This window comes from Thalia democratica, chromosome 2, assembly GCF_965202585.1.
Source record: "Thalia democratica chromosome 2, ktThaDemo2.hap1.1, whole genome shotgun sequence".
Taxonomy (NCBI): Eukaryota; Metazoa; Chordata; class Thaliacea; order Salpida; family Salpidae; genus Thalia; species Thalia democratica.
This window is the reverse complement of record NC_139166.1, coordinates 1285846-1302849: the sequence shown is the minus strand read 5'-3', so window position 1 is coordinate 1302849 and position 17004 is coordinate 1285846. Positions and strand designations below refer to the sequence as shown.

The 17004-nt window shown below is 25.6% G+C and overlaps 1 protein-coding gene across 1 annotated transcript; it reads left to right on the top strand.

Annotated features, from left to right (window-relative positions):
* Window positions 1-839: 839 nt before the first annotated feature.
* LOC145829377 (uncharacterized) lies at window positions 840-16394 on the top strand. The gene is made up of 19 exons (XM_082937146.1): window positions 840-971; window positions 1240-1334; window positions 1610-1818; window positions 3217-3301; window positions 3571-3679; window positions 4742-4838; window positions 5929-6065; window positions 6503-6631; window positions 7413-7524; window positions 8248-8717; window positions 9410-9793; window positions 10039-10152; window positions 12048-12155; window positions 12826-12902; window positions 13113-13343; window positions 13730-13832; window positions 14478-14700; window positions 15084-15211; window positions 16070-16394. Exons 1-19 carry the CDS (start codon window positions 948-950, stop codon window positions 16169-16171), a joined length of 2937 nt encoding a protein of 978 aa, XP_082793272.1. The 5' UTR covers window positions 840-947; the 3' UTR covers window positions 16172-16394.
* Window positions 16395-17004: the final 610 nt, after the last annotated feature.

Genomic DNA, 17004 nt, shown 5'->3' with positions numbered 1-17004 from the left:
GGTTCCTTATGGGGTGCACAAACTAAAACGGCAAAAAAAAACTATTTCACTAAAAATCTATCTTCTCTTACGTTTTTTGAGTTAACTACCTCAAATTTGCAGGAAGTGTTAATAATGTTATAGAAAAAAATTATAAAAAAATGAACAAAACAACTGTCTTTTTTTTTTGTTTTTTTTTATAAAATTCATATTTTTAATATTGTTCTAAATTTTGTTCTGACAGAATTTTCTAAATATTGCAAGGAACATTTCCTAAAGGTTTGAGGAAGTTATCTCAAAAAACGTAGGATAAGATAAATTTTTAGTGATTTCTAGTTATTTGCCGTTTTAGTTTTTGCCCCCTATAAAGAACCTATTGTAGTCTCCAACTTTGACCTGCTATATCTCAAAAACTATTTTGTAAAAGCAACTTGTAGCTTAGTTAAAATTCAATAAAATAAGACTAAAAGGTGATAACCCCTTTATGTTATTAAAATGTTGATTTAAATTTGTGTAGTTTTTACATTATGTATTCCTTTTTATGTTTTTGAAGTCATGTCTTGTAGATTTGATAAAGTATTGATTTTACAAAAACATGAGATATTTTTTCTATGTTTTTCAATTATGTTTTTTTTTTTAAATTTAGGGTCTAAGTTATTAATTAATGTATAGTTTTATGCTAATACTGTAAAATATGAATTATGAGTAATTTAGAAATGTTAAAATTAATTAATTCTTTAAGCTCTTACAAAACAGCTTTAACAGTTTTGTACCATTAAGTAAAGTAATTTGATAAAATTTGCATAACTGCAAGTACTAATTTTAAAACAGATAAGTTTTAAGCTTTCTGTGTTTAGCAGATGTTTTATGTTTGAGAAATGTAATGTCTACCTTGTAGGGTTTTTTTTATTCAACAAGCCTGGCAATTACATGCTAACAGCTCAGAAGAGTTGACCTGGTGAATAATAATGACTATAAATGATATATATCAGGTTTGTAATTTTATTTTTTACATAAAAAACTCCAACTAATGAATACTCTAGAATAGTTTTTAATTACTGAAAAATTAAATTAGAAAAGTTTAATTTTGTATAAATTTAAAGAGTAATCTTAAACATGTTATTTATGAAATGGAAATGTTTTAAGATGTAAAAATGATACTTTTTATATGTTTTTTTTTAACCTGAACAATTAAATTTTTTTTTATTCCTTCCTAAACATTCTTAATTTCTTTTATAAAAGTATATTTTAAAAATAAAGGCTAAAAAGTACGTAACTCAAGATGATGTGGAAAAGCGTCGTAAAGAGAGGGATAGGGCAAGAAAGTTGTCTGCTGAAACTAACAAAAGAAGAAAGTTTGTTTTCATTTACATTTTTTAATTTTTAAGATGTTCAAATTATTAAATACAAAAAATAAACACTAAGTTATTTCATTACCAAGTTTTAAATAGTATTTAAGTTTAAGAGTACTTATTAATTTTAAGTTATTTGAATAGATTATTAAGTTTTATGATTAGAAAACCCAGTTGTTAATATAAAAGTTTAAAATGATAAATAATATTGGTTTAGTTTTATTTATATATATCATTAATATTTTATGTGTTTAGGTTTTTAAAACTTATTAATTCAGAGCATTGGAAGCTAGAAAGAAGCAAGCAGCTGAGAGGGAGCAGAGAAAAATAAGCATGGAACTGAGCAGGAGAAGACAGAAGCAATCGGAAGCAACAGAGAAATACCAGAGAGCTCATCTCTCCCCATCTAGAACAAGAAGCTCGTCTCCCAGAAACACCTCTTCAAGAAATTCTTCTCCAAACATAAAGAGAAACACAAGATCATTAAGTTTGTAACAGTTACAAGTTCAAATTCAGTATAACAAATATTTAGTTTTAGAAATATTTAAATTAGGTTTATGTTTAAAACATACTTGACTTTATAATTAAAAATTATATTAATCAATAAAAACTTTCAATATTTTGTACTAGTTTTTTTAATTATTTTAAATCAATTTGTTTGGTAAATTGTTTTATGACATTACATTCTGAGTTCTAAAAAAACAATAAAAGTTCTCAATTTATAAGGAGACAAATTATTAAGATTTTATTAACAGATTTTCCTTGTAGAAATCAAACCTTATTTAAGTAGAGTATATTGAATAGAAAAATATATTTTTATTCTAATTAAATAACTTTTAAATTACAACTGAAGGGCCATAAAGAACAAAACACTGTTTTGTATTTCGAATTTGTTAATAATATCTATTAATTGCTTATAACCCAATACGTTAACTAATGTTAAACATAAAAGAAATGCAATTGTATTGTAAGTTATGTGTAAAACGGTTTAAATATAATAAATGTATAAACTTAAATGATTTTTTTGCTACTATTTTTCATTGTAAGAAACTCTACATAAATGTAGTACAAACAATTAATTAAAAAATTTAAACATAAGTCACTCATTTTCAAAAAAAAGTTTATTAATTAATTTTGTTTAGCGCATCCTCAGAATAATATTGCTAAAAACTATTAATATTATAGTGTAATTTTAATTATATATAATGAATTTGAAAAGTATAGCTAAAAATAGTTATGTCATAAAGTATAAAAGTCTTTTTTAAAAGTTTAAATTAGAATTGAGTTCTACTAAGCTAATTTGAAGTAATTAATAAGACAAAATTGCGAAAACAAAAACATTTAAAATTGTAGAATTTTTACCTGCAACTAAATTAAATAAAAAGCACATTACAAAATACGACAAAAACGACAACAATAATACTACTAAAAACACGCTTTTTATAAAGTTTTAAATTGTAAAAATCTCTTGGTTTGCAAATTTTTGGCTCGCAAGTTCTAATAAACAAAGATTCTAGAACTGAGAGATGGTAGGTGTTTCTAGCTTGGGATAGATTTTCGAACTTACTATCCAGGTAGTTCTCAGCACAAACAGGGTTGTTGAGGAGGTGCTTTTGGATAGATGACTGATCACCTTTCGGCTTAACGTCGTCATTAAAAATAAACCTTTTTAGTCTTTCGTGACATGTTGCTCTCGCCTGACGTGACTTATGTTTAATTTTTTTAGTTAAAACCAGTACCAAAATCAAACTATCCAAAAACAATTAATTACATCACTAAACTTAAAATATTACAATTATTATCATTAAGTTAGTTCTTAAAGCTACAAAATATATCATTATACTTGTTATTTGTCAATAATTTTCTAACTAGTATGTATTCAAAGGTGCTCATGGAATGCCTTCTTTGGACAATATTTTATCCCAACTTAGAAGCGGAAACACAAATATTAATTACGGGCTGCCATCAAAGTTTGTTATTAACATAAATAATCATGTTTAGTTATAAAACAATACTTTGAAAAATATACTTTAAAAATATTGTTGTTTGTAGTATAGATTAAAACAACAACTATGACCTCTACAAAACCTATAGAATATATATTTTGTTTAATTTTTGAATAAAACAATCAGTCTCACTTACTACAATTTTATAATTGGTTAGGTTAAATCGAAATTGAAAAAAAAATTCTTAATAACTTTTTTATTTGAATTTAGTGAAACATTTTTATTAATTGCAGAACAAATAAGTATTCCGCAATTAAAAATACAAAAAATAAGCCAGAAGGAATAAAATTAAAACGACAACAAATGATGTTACTTGAACAACATAAACTAAAAACTAAACAAGTTCGTTTATTTTGTTTTGTAATTATAGTTTTAACTGTTAGTTTCGGTAGACTTTAATTTATTGTAATTGCTTACAAGTTTAATAGGAGAGCTATAGAGAAAATTTAAATTGTATCTAATAATGTTTTCTAAGCACACTAAATTGTTATAGCACAATAATTCAGTAAGTTTTTCTGTAGTTGATGGTTACACATAATTTTTGTTAGTCTAAGCTAGAATTTTAAGCCATAGGAGGTACATCTTATATTTACAGAATGTTAACGTGTTTTGTAAATTTAATATATTTTAGCTGCCATATACTTTAATAGCTTGAAAAAAATCTCGAAAAAGTTCCTGAAATATTAGTAAATATTCCTATTTTATGTTCTGTTATATAGTAACACATATAGTAGTAATAAACTAAATAGTTAAAAATAAATCTTCTACTATTTTTAAGCAAACGTTGTGGTAGAATCTTTTGAACGTAGAGTTAAATATTTTTGAATGGAGTCTTTTGTAAGTAGCAAAAATTAAAAAAAGTTGTTTTATTTTTGTTAAGTTACTACATTTTTAAACCTATTTTACTTTTGGTATTATATATATGTTTTTGGGTAAAAAAGCAGATTAATATTATATATATGTTTTAAAATTTTTAATTAACTTTTTAAATAATATTTACAAAAATTCATTTAAGCCATGAAAACTTAGTGAAAAAATACAAATGTTTTTAATTTCCTAAATTGGTGTAAAAAAAAATTCTTTCATATATTTATATAAAATACTTTTTAAGTTTCAAAAACTGATTGAAAACTTTATGTTATTATCAGAGAAACTATATTTCGTTTATTTTTATACAAGTACTATGAAATCGATTGCTAGTTTTTAAAATAAGTGTTTGTACCTCCTACATTTTTGATTTTTATTGTTTTAAAATCAAATATTAAATATATTCACATTTTTCTGTATATTTAAACTTATGGCTAAATTGAATTTTTAGCCTTATGAAACATATTTGGTTCTAAAAAAATTGATTTTAAACTGTTATTTGATAGTTCGTTTGTAATAAATTCAAACATCTTTTAGGAATTCAAAAATGAACTAAAGAGAAATGAAAGTAAAAATAAGTTTGAAACAATTAGCTACCCATTCAATGGAATAAATCAGAACTTGAGAGATTATCGTTAGTCTAATATACTAATATAATATTTACATCTTTAAATATGTTACTGCTTATTTTGTTTGTTATGTTTTTAGTTGTTATAGTGGTTAATATCTTAAAGCTAACTTTAAATGCTTACATTTGAGTATCAGCTATGAAGTTTTTAAATAACTTAAATTAAGGGCATAGGGGGGAAATCTTTTTTCACAGTTTGATCTTATTTTATATAGTTTTACTAAGCTACATGTTACCGATTTACAGATACTTTTTACAGATTTAAAAAATTCTAAATAATTTTTGAGATATAGCCGATCAAAGCCGGAGTCAGTTTTGAAAAATATTTTACAAATGACTAAAATATAAATTTAGTATCAAGCATCTATGAATGTTTGAACTTAAGACCTTAGGGGAGGTAGGGTTTTTTAATAGGAGTTATCACTGACTCTTATATAAAAGCTGACATGATTAAATAGTATGCTTTTATAGATTATAATAATTCAAATAAACTTTTTTAAGATATAGTGAGTTTTGTTAAAATTTTACAATACAAATGTATGGACGTGTGTTTTAAAAAATTTTTAGGAATTAAAAATTTACTAAAACTCTACGTACTTTTTTGCTTTTTACCTGGACACTTAAAGTTCCTTAACAGTATACTTGGCATTCAAGTGCTAAATTTAAATAAATTGAATCTATTGACTAATGCTTCAAAACAAATATCCTCTTTTTTTTAAATTTATACAATTAATATTTTTAATAGTTAATTGAAACAAAACTGTAAAACTTGGAAAATTGGTTTAAAAATAAGAAGAAAATTTGTTTAAATAAATAGTCTTTATTGTTTATAGTTTGCACCTTCCATACAAAACCTTTTGAATTCATCAAATTTGATTCTTTTATTTTGAAATGTTAATTTTTTTTTTAATTTTTGAACTTTATCTTGTAATTAGGTAAAAATCTACAAAATAATACCAACTTGTAAAAATAAGTTGGACCCTCCTATGTCCTTAAAACTTGAATCAATAAATGTACCACTAAAAAGTAAACTGTAATATATGAGTGTTTTTTGTAAATATGCTTATATAGATTTTAATTTAAACTATTTTTACAGACCAGAGAGTTCTAACTTCAAATAAAGAGCAGGTTGAAACACAACCAACAAAAAATGAGTTTTCATCACCAAATGTAAACAGAAGAAATCAAATGCTCCTTCAGAATGGACAATTATTTATCAGAAACCAAAACAATGTTTGTTTTTGTGGTGTAAATTTTACTTTCATTGGAAATTATTTTAATCAATATAAGTGAACATGACAGTTATTACTACAGTATTTTAAATTGAGTACACATAAATTAGTTTTAGCATAACAAAAAAAGTTCATTAAGTTAATGAAAAATTATATTTTTCAATTCATCAAAAATGTACCCTTTTTATGACAGAATATAAAAATTTGTAGCCTTTTGTATATTTTTCAAGTTTTTGTTCGCATACTAAAAATATTATATATTTGTTTAACACACTATGTTTAGTATTTATTTATAACAGTTTTTTTTTCCTTTTTAAAATCTAATTAAATAAAATTAAATGAACAAAAAATCAATGTAAAAATCTTTTAGTTTTTTTTTGAATAACTCTAATGCTTGAATAGTAACATTTTATCCATAGTATAAGTTCTATTTATCAGACAATACAAAGAAGTATTCCGACTGGAAATAGAATAAGTCAGAATGATAACAGTACAATATCCACTGAAAACGTATCACCTGATAATAGCTTTCAAATTTCAAGTACTCAAAGTACTACTATAAGCGAGGTTAGATAAACATTATTGTAAATTGATTTATAACTGTAAAAAATGTTTGTATAACAAAAAATAATTATAATCTGAAAATTTTTTACAGCTCTAGTTAGTAATTTTTATTAAATTTGATATTTCGTTTGTTTAAAATTTAGAACTTAAAGTAAAAAAAATGCATGAAACAAAATGATATTAGTTTTTTTACAAATATACAATTATGATATCAATGATTGTTGCTTGTAAAGTTATCTGCTGTAAAAAATTGTTTTAATTTTATTCAAAAAATACTCATTTGTATTACGTATTGAAATCAATCTTCATAAAAATTGTGTATTAGACTTACTTTTTTAATACTTAGATTTTTATCCAAATCCATTGTGTTTTTTGATAGAAAAAAAATTAAATTATTTATTTAAATGGTATACAGGAACATTAAAAGTCTTTAAGTCATTGTTTAAATTAAAGTTTGTATAAGTTACACAATTTATTTCATATACCTTTTATTGGTAATAACATTTTATTTCTTACCATGAATTCTGAGTAGTTTTAGCTTAAAAATTTAGTTTTAAAAAACTGATTTTACATTAAGTTGTTTTTTAAAACAGCATAGGTAATCATCAAATGTTGCAAAAGTTGTTTTAAGTTTTTAAATAAGTTATTTAATATTTTTAAACCTAAGATAAAAATTCTGTGTAGTTTCATACTTTCAAAGTTACATCTTCAAGTTATACACATTGCTAATTTATAAACACTCTTCAAAATATATGATAAGTATTCTAAAAATACTTATTTGCAGGAGTCAACAGTAAAGGAGTTACAAAGTGACTCATTTTCTCAAAACAAAATAGAATTATGTGATTCTATCGACGGCTGCCAACCTAATTCATATGCAACTGATTCTAGTGCAGGTAAATATGCACTATACAAATATGTAATTTTTTTAACCTATTTAAAATGCTTACTCTTGTTGTAAATAGTTTGTTGAACACTAACTATAGAGATTTTTTTCAAAAAAAATTGTAAGGCTGACGAATGAACTTAAATATTTTTTGAAGATAAATTAGTTTAAGTCAAATAGCTCAGTTCGTATATTAGCAATAAAATTAATTAAAACTATAGGCATAAACATGTTTAAGTTATTTCTGTTAAGTATTAAAAATAGTATTTGAAAAATCAAGTTTAAGAATAAATACAAGTTATATAAAAGTTATAATTCTTTTAAATAACGAAATAAAATCTAAAATTGTTAATGTATACCAGGGTTTCCCAAAAATTTTTTAAAAAGGCCTCCTTTAAAGAAATTAAAAAGCTATGACCCGCTCCTCCAACAAAATTTCTCATACAACTGCTCTTAACGCCTCCTAAAAACTTTTCTTTTTGCTCTTCATCATCAACTCCAGAGTATTTAGTAAGTTTCAATTTATAACCGCTGGCCCCCTAAATTTCTGTAATGGCCCACTTTAGGAAACCCTGGTGTATACTATATATTTATATTGAAGTAAGTCCCCAATTATTATCTAAATAAAGTGACAGTAAGTGAAATTATAATTAAATTAGGTAAGTTATAATTAATTTCTTAACTAAAATCAGGGTCTGAAACTATATTTAAAGTCATTTTGGTGTATTTTTAGGTTTTGAGGAAGATTCATTGCATGGAAGCACCACATCTTTCAGGTCTCCTGAAAATTTTCAACCTTCTGAAACTACCAACAATAACAACAACAAGCAACTGACAAGCGACGTTTCAACAAGTGATACTTCAACTGAGAAAAAAGTCACCTTCGACAACCAGGTCCACTTCAAGTCTTACCGCCCCAGAAGCGCCATAAAAACAACACCGAGACCCAACTCGACCCAGGCCACCAAAATAAAAATTCTCGAACCGTGGGCGATGAAAATACCTGAAAAGAGCTGGGTGGAAAATATTCTGGACCCTCCCAAAAGTATGTTGGTTCCCTCGGCCGGTATCGCAAATCCAGAAGAAAATCAGGTGGAACCTGTAAGGAAAATAAAAGGAATCCTGAAGAAAGTTTCGAAGTACCCGATAAAACAGGTCCAAGTAGGAAGGTTCGGAAGACACAACTCGGAACCTAGATCTCAAGTTTTTAAATTAATACTTGTCTTAGTTTGTAAATACTTGATTTTTTTTATTGAGAAAGCTGTTAATAACATGTACAAAATAGTTTGTTTAATAAAATATGTAGATGATAAAACCTTTTTTAAATTTATATATGTATATATATCTCAAGCTCCTTTTATTTGAATATTAAATTATTTTTAAACAAAATCTTTAACCCCTTGGATACTTCAGTTATTTTATTAATTTAACTTTTAAGCATTTTAAGACTACTACGAATGAACTCTTTATATTTTATGAAGTTGCAAAAAAAAATTAAACATTAACCTAATTTTAATTTTCACAGAAAAAAATTTATCTATACAATATACATAAGCAATTAATTGATATTAACATTATATTTTACAACCCAAAAAAAATAATCAATTGAAAAACTGTTACCCTAAATTTAAGTATATCAGTAACTAAAGTTATTATACCAAGTTTGTTAACTGACTATGAGACTTATCTTAATATTAATATAAAAAGTAAGTCATTTGTCAAAATTGAAACAATTGATTTAGAATTAGTACAGCGTTAGTAAATAATAACTTTCGAAGTAACTACTTCACTAAAACTAGTTGTATAATGTATTTTATAAATTAATACTTTTTACGTACAACAACTGTTTGTGATGTAATAAGTGTTTTTTAATGTCCTAACTTGACACGAAATAGCCGCGTTGGAAGGACGGAATTGGGATGGTGGAGCAAAGTTGCGGGGACATGACGTCATCGAAATCTGTCAAGTGGAACGAAATTCAGTATGACGACGGAACGAGGCTGGACCTCAACAAAAACAAGTCGGCGGTCAACCTGAACGGGCCGCAGGCGCCAGACAGCAAGCCCCAGGACCTGAAGGACGGGAAAGGTGGCAGGAAGAAGGGTAATTCCCCTTTGAAGAGAGCCAGCACAAAAAACAAGAAGTTTCAGAACAGCAGGGGCGGCGGCGTGACGACAAAAGAGTCGAACACGAAAGTTGAAATGGCACAGCATAGCGTTTTGTCATCGAAACTTTCGTCGTCTGAAGCAGTTCACTACTCAATCGACAACCCCGTCAAGGTTTGTTGTTGGAAAAATATGTTAAGTTTTTAAATAAAACTACGAGTTAAAAGTTTACGTATGTTTTGAAGATTTATAGTTTTATTGAAAAACTTTGATAAAATAATTTACACAGACTCGTAATATATATTTTTTATTGTTATTGAGCTTTTTGGTATCCAAATTTATTGATTATTACTTAAATTGTATTAACTTATCAAAAATAAAATACTTTTAGTATAACTTTGTTGAATTTCACTTTTTAGGATGACATAAAAATTGCGTGGTCATCAAATTCAAATAGCGAAAAAGTTGGTTTGGAAAATTTAAAATCAAATGGAAATCAAGATGTTGTCACTCTAGAAAAAAGTGGAAATCATGTTTGTTTTATTACTTGTATTTTTTTTGACTTCAAAAAAATCGAAGCAGTAGCATTCGAACAGACTTGTTCTACTTTTGATAAACTTTGAAAGTATTTAAATACTTTCATCGTTTTTACTTCCAGGTACAATTAATAGTCAGTTTTGTTTAAGAAAGAATTGGAAAGTATTTATAAATTAAATAAATAATATTTTACGATACGTACAATTTATCATTTTATTAGTACATAAATGTATTGTTTTAGATTTGAAATGCGATCATAATGTATTTTAATGTCATTGAACAATAATTTTATTTGTTATTTAGTTTTGTAAAAGTAGCATTGTGATGGAAAACTGATTATTGTTCAATTTTTTTAATTTTGCAAAAAACTATTATACTACTTATTATGTACGAATTAACATATATTTAATACTTTAAACAACTTTCTACAAATTATATCTTATGCTTAAATAAACAGGGTTCATGCGCGTCAGGCTAAATCAGGCTAAGTCAGGCTAAATCAGTTTTTTTGAAAAAAATTGAAAAACGTCAGGCTAAATCTGTTTTTTTATTTAAAAACTTGAGAACCTCAGTTTTTCTCAGTTCAAATGCTTAAAAACTTTTGATAAAAGAAATTGAGAAATCTTTTAAGATCAAATGGAGATGTGAGAATATTTCTAAATATAGATTAAGTTATTAAAGACAAAATCAGTCAGTATTTGTAAAAATAAATGCTTGAAACCTTTTGTTAAATCTTTAAAAATATTTCAGAATCTTCATTATTTGGTTTTGAGTAGATTATATACATCATAATTATGAAAATTCATAAAACAAATACAGTTTAAACATTACAGTTTAGTTCAACAACTTAGCTGTTTGTTTGAATTTGTTTACATCAGCTATGTTTTTCAGAGCTTAGTTGGTTGAACTATTTTAATTTCTAATTTAAAGGATTTATACCATATACTTTTCAAATTAAAACTCTTAGCAGTTTATTCATATATTTTACTGTTTATTTAAAGTTATCAGAGATATTCACAACACTAAAACTTAGCTTTAAGATATAAGTACTAAGTTATGTGGGAGTACAAATATTAGGTAAAATTCAATTTTCTTTGCAAGAACAAAATATTAAAGTTTCATTTTAATTTAAGTGAAAGCTTTTTAAATCTGATACGACATTAACAATCACTGTATTTATTTAGAGTTTAAGATTTATAATTATGTATCAATGTTAAGTATTAGTCAAAATACTATAATAAACATTTTTTACTTATTTTATACTCGTGTAAGCGTTTCATTTTAAATTTTAATAAAACACGACAATGCATATTGTTTTATTATAAATCTTCTGGTTATAATGTTTTTACTTGGTGCTAAATTAAGTTGAACAAATGTGTTTAGTAATTTATATTAAATTTTTACACTAGTAATCGATTAGATATAACACTTATTTTAAAACTTATCACTTAATTTGTTATGTAAATGGCACAGGGGGGTTAATCACCTTTTTCACAATTTAGTCTTATTTTATTGAGTTGTAATTAAGCTATGAGTTGCTTTTTGCAGATTTTTAAAGCTCAAACTATTTTTGAGATAAAGCTGGTTGAAGTCGGAGATCACAATAGTACTTATCAAGACCTCCCAAAACCTAAAATGACTTCTAAAAGAGGTTTTTCTTACTTTAAAAAAATGTCAGGCTAAATTGGTCTCAGTCAGGCTAAATGAAAAAAAAATTCGCGCACGAACCCTGAATAAATTACTTTTATTCATAGTGGAAAGTTTAATAATTAATAATTACTAACTAAAAAAGATTTGATTTTCTTCAAGTTTTAGAGTCGAACGTTTTATATCACATAAATAATGTTTTATTCTGACATTTTTAAATAATAAAACTAAATTATTTGAACAGACAACTGTTACTGTTGTTTCATCTGAAGAGAAAAGACCTGAAAAAATTTCAGAAAACATTCTAACAAGAACTCCAACAGATCAGGAAATTAACCAGCTCTGGGAAAATGTTAGAATTCAATTGCGATTTTTAAAAATTTAACAACATAAAAGAAACTTTGTTTTTAGCCAAAATAAAATACAAGTTTATTTAAAATGAAATTAAAAAATTATCAGATGAAAGCTACTAATTTGATAAATATTTTTAATGCTTTTTGAGATTTATTAGTTAAAAAAACTGTAATAAAACGTTTAAAGTAGTACAAAAACTAAAATTAAAAATTTTTTAAAACAAATAGATTATAATTTAATTTCATATGAAAAACATACACAAATAATAAAAGTAACATTCTAAACACATAATTTTTTTAATATATTAAAACCAAAGTAAACTAAAAAACTAGTCGAAAATTAGTACCCAGTCAAATAGCTGTCCATTAAAAAAATTGTCCTTTTTTATAAACTTTGCTTTATTAAAAGAATTTTTTAGTTTACTATAACTTTCTTTTTTAATTAAAAAGCTATTGACCGTTAACTTTTCATTTTTACGCTTTGTTTAATTTATTATGTGATCTGATTTTTCTTTTAATATATTTTTGTTCTTATCACTAACAGTCTTGAAAAGAGTCCAATGTTTAGAATGCTTGTATGCTTTCAGTGTGTATTGTACATTCAATAACAAAATAAGAAAAATTTAATGTATTTTTTTAACACAAACTACTTTTACCCGATTTTTTTAGGTCAGAGCAGTTATACAGAGAAGACCTAAAAAGAATGAAGAACGAAAACCAACTAAAAATTACAATGATAATTACAAGTGAGTTTGTATGAGAATCTGTGTGAAATGTGTATAAATTTCTTTAGAATGGTATAGCATAGTTTATTAGTTATATGTTTCCAGAATCAAATTAAGATTATTTTTTGAAGTATCTTTGCTCAAGTTACTTTAATGGAATGTTTAGTTTGTGGACAAAATCTAAATAGTTATAAACATGAGATAATTTATTTATCTGAAATATTTGTCCAGATCAAGCATACAACCTTCGGCCCGGGTCAGTCGCGTCCCGAGGTACAATGGAGCTTGGACATCAGCCCAGTCCAAACCTTCCATAGTGTCCATAGATGGAGGATTGCTGTCTAAACCAGTTGGTCCACCAAACAGCGACAGGGGCACGTACCAGAGACCAGTCCACAGGGGCCGCAGGATTGTCATGAGGCCTCAGAGTGCCGCTTTCAATTCAGCCCCCATGAATGTCAGGTGGGTTTGTTTAATGTGTTGTTTCCACTTATATATAGTTTAATTCTATCTAAGCAAAAATTTTGCGTAAAAAACATTTAATTATTTTGAATTTATTTTGAACTGCGATTGGCTGGTTTAAGGAGAAACTTTAAATGAATTTCTCCCAATGTAGAAATTACCCATCCCAATTATATAAGGGTGTTTAGTTAGCAAAAATAAAAAGCAGCGATATCAATTAGTTTTTGAACTCAGCTGTATTTAGTATTCTTGATATTTATAAACTCATATATGAATAAACTTGTATCTGAGATACTTGAAAATAGTTTTTTCTACAAGTATTGTGCACAAAGTTATCTAAAGTTACTTATTTTTATTTAATCTTAAACTTTTTAATCAATAAACAGAAGACAATCAGATTCATCTTCAAATTTTTACTTGAGACATCAGGCACTTTTGCAACAAAGAAAACATAGAAAATTTATTTCTACTGCATACAATAATGACCATGTAAGTTTTAACAATATTAATTAATTACAGTAAAAAGAGTTTGTGTATCTAAAAAAATACTGTCAGCATATTTATCTGTAACTAGTTTATAACAATAAAACCATTTTATACTTTAAAGCAGGGTTTCCCAAACTTTTTTTCAAAAGGCCCCCTTTAAAGAAATTAAAAAACCTATGGCCTCCTCCAACAAGATTTCTCAAAAAGCTACCATTAAAAATTCTTACGACCTTTTTTTTTGCTCTTCATCATCAACTCCAGAATATCAAGCGTAAGTTTGAAATTATAGCTTTTTGGCTTCCCTGTGGCCCCTTTACTGCTCATGGACCCCTAAATTTTTGTAATGGCCCACTTTGGGAAACCCTGCTTTAAATTATAGAATGGTTTTATTGTTACAAACTGGTAAAATCACTTTAGCACTTTAATAAAATTAATAAAGCTTTTATATCGAAATCAATCTGTATAGAAAACCATTCATGATTTAATTGATAGTACATTTACTATACAAACAAAATTCAAAATATTGTTTTGCAGATTTAAGTTTAGCTTATGTAGTTATTTATAAATATAAAGTTTAACACATATTAATCAAGTTTTTTAACTTAATAACAATAACAGTGTTAATCTATCATTATATTTATATTTAAGATGGCCCCAAGTTTCAAAACTTACCCAGGAGTAAAGTCAAGTCATACCATGCCCACCCCTAGTCCCAGGACGTTCAGCCAAGACACCAACCAAGTGTCCGCCAATCAGTCGTTTCTATTGGCTGAGCAACTGGCAGAGGAGGATTTGAATGAGGATGAAATTTTGCAAGTTCTCAAATCAATCCAGCAAAAATCCCACCACGCAAAAAAGATGGGCACCACGTGTGAGTTTTAGTTTTACTCATATGCACCACGTGTGAGTTTTACATGGTGAAACGTATCAGTAATATTTGCATTTGAACGATTGTATAAAAAAAGAATTGCTTCTTATGCTAACAATTCCAGCTAAAATTTCAGATGCTGCATTTTTTTTCAAAACTTCTAGTTTTAGACGCAATAAATCTAAACTATTTTACCTTTAGATTAATTCAAACCACAACAAAATGATTTCATCAAGTTTTATTGCTAAATTCTAAATATTGTAAAAGTTTTTTTTTTTTTTTTTATTAATGAAATTTTGTCTAAGAATAACTAAAAAGTTGTTTTTTAAGTAGTATATTTAAATAAAAAGACTAAAGCAAGTTTTTAAGCAGTATTTTTTTAATAGTGAATCCGTCGGCTCTTTCGATAGAAGAACAAAAACTTTTGAAGTCTTTGGAGAACTTGAACTCAAGATTACAGCAAATAGAAAATAATTTGGATGGGAACCCAAGCTACGTACCCCAAAATAATAAAGTTTGAAATTTTAATGATTTTACTAACTTTGTGTTGTATAATGCATTGTTTTTCAAACTATATAAGTTTGAGTACAACACAAATGTTATGATTTAAAAAAAAAGCTTTTATGTAAATAGAAATAAATTTTCATAACTTATGAATTAGAGGGTTATGTGCAACTTTTACATAATTTCTTTTTATATCTGAAATAAATAATTGAAATAAATAAAGTTTTGTACGCACATTATATGAAACACTTCTACATTACATTGAATTTCAAAACTTTTTTACAGCTTAAAAAAGAAAGTCTAATATTTTTTTTTGTTTTACTTTTAAGTTCCAAAAATATGATAAACAATGTCAACAGTAATTTTTAAAAAAACTAGTTTGTTTTATTTAGTTCATACTTACAAAAAGAATTATTTTGTTGGTAGTGTTTGTATAAAACTTGTGATTTACTTTTATTTTGTTTTTCCTATTTAGCTTTGTTATATAACTTCAATTTATAGTATAGTCATAAAAGCTTACATAATTTAGAAAACTGTATGAGTTAGAGTCCTCAATACATAAGTGCTTAATTATCAAAATTTTATTCAACTATTTTTACTTTGGCTGACACTGTTTTTAATAAAATGATCTTCAGAGCTTTTAAGTAACAATGTTATCAAACATTTTATAAAAAACCCAAAGGCGCAATTGAATTAAAAGCATCTATACAAAATTATAGTTTTGTAAAAATAAACTAATTTTAAAAGTGTTACACTGATTTAATAAAGTTAATTCATTAAGTTAAACAAAAATTGTTACTTTAAAAACAAACTTTACTGTCAACGGTTAAACTTGTAAAAATTAGTTTAAATAAAATACTTTTTTCAGGTAAATTACACGAAACCAGAATCTCCTTATGCAGAGAGAAGTTACAAAAAGAAAAATTTAAAAATAAATAATATGCGAATGAACAATAGAATTTACATGTAAAACTAATCTAGATTACAATCAGTTTAAATAAAATGTTTTACTTTTGTATATTTTAGGACAATCTATGCAAAAATACTCAATTTTTTAGGTATGCTTTTAATTTTTCGTCCTAAAAGTTTTTTAGTAACAAATTACTTAAAGTTTGAAAACAATGTACTTTTGTTTTAAAGTTTTTATTGCATATTTGTAAGAGCTGTGATTTTATGTAGCTTAAAGTATTAAATTGTAGACTGTTTTAAAAATATCACTTGTGATAAAGTATGAATATAAGTTTTATATTTTCGTAATCACTGTTATTTTAACAAACATGAAAACTTATTGTTTTGAAATAAATCTTACGTGTCATTTTGTTGTTACTTTTTGAGTAAATAACTTTTTAAATTAAGTCTTGTTTGTTTATACATTTTTAATTTATAATTGTATGTATTTTTTTTACGTAAGAAACTAATTTGTGTAAAAGATATCGCAACACTTTTTGAATAAAGATTTTAATTGTCATAAAATTACAAATATAATTGTAGGTATTTATTGTCATTGGTATATAAATATTACATTTAATGAAAAAACATAAAGAAAATATTATAAGAAACAAAAGTTTTCAAGCTTATTTTAATGTATTAGTTATTTTTTAACACAACATTCTAGCATGAAAAAATATAATTTTTTACGAACTTTATCTAAACTAGTTTTAAAATTTTCTTGTACAACTAATAATAGGGTTTTCGATTAACTAAATTTTTAATTAGCCATTTTGCTGTCAGATTTCTACATAGTAATAAGTTTTGAATAAAAAAAAAACTCATTATGCTGAAATAAACAAAGTTTTTTTCTAC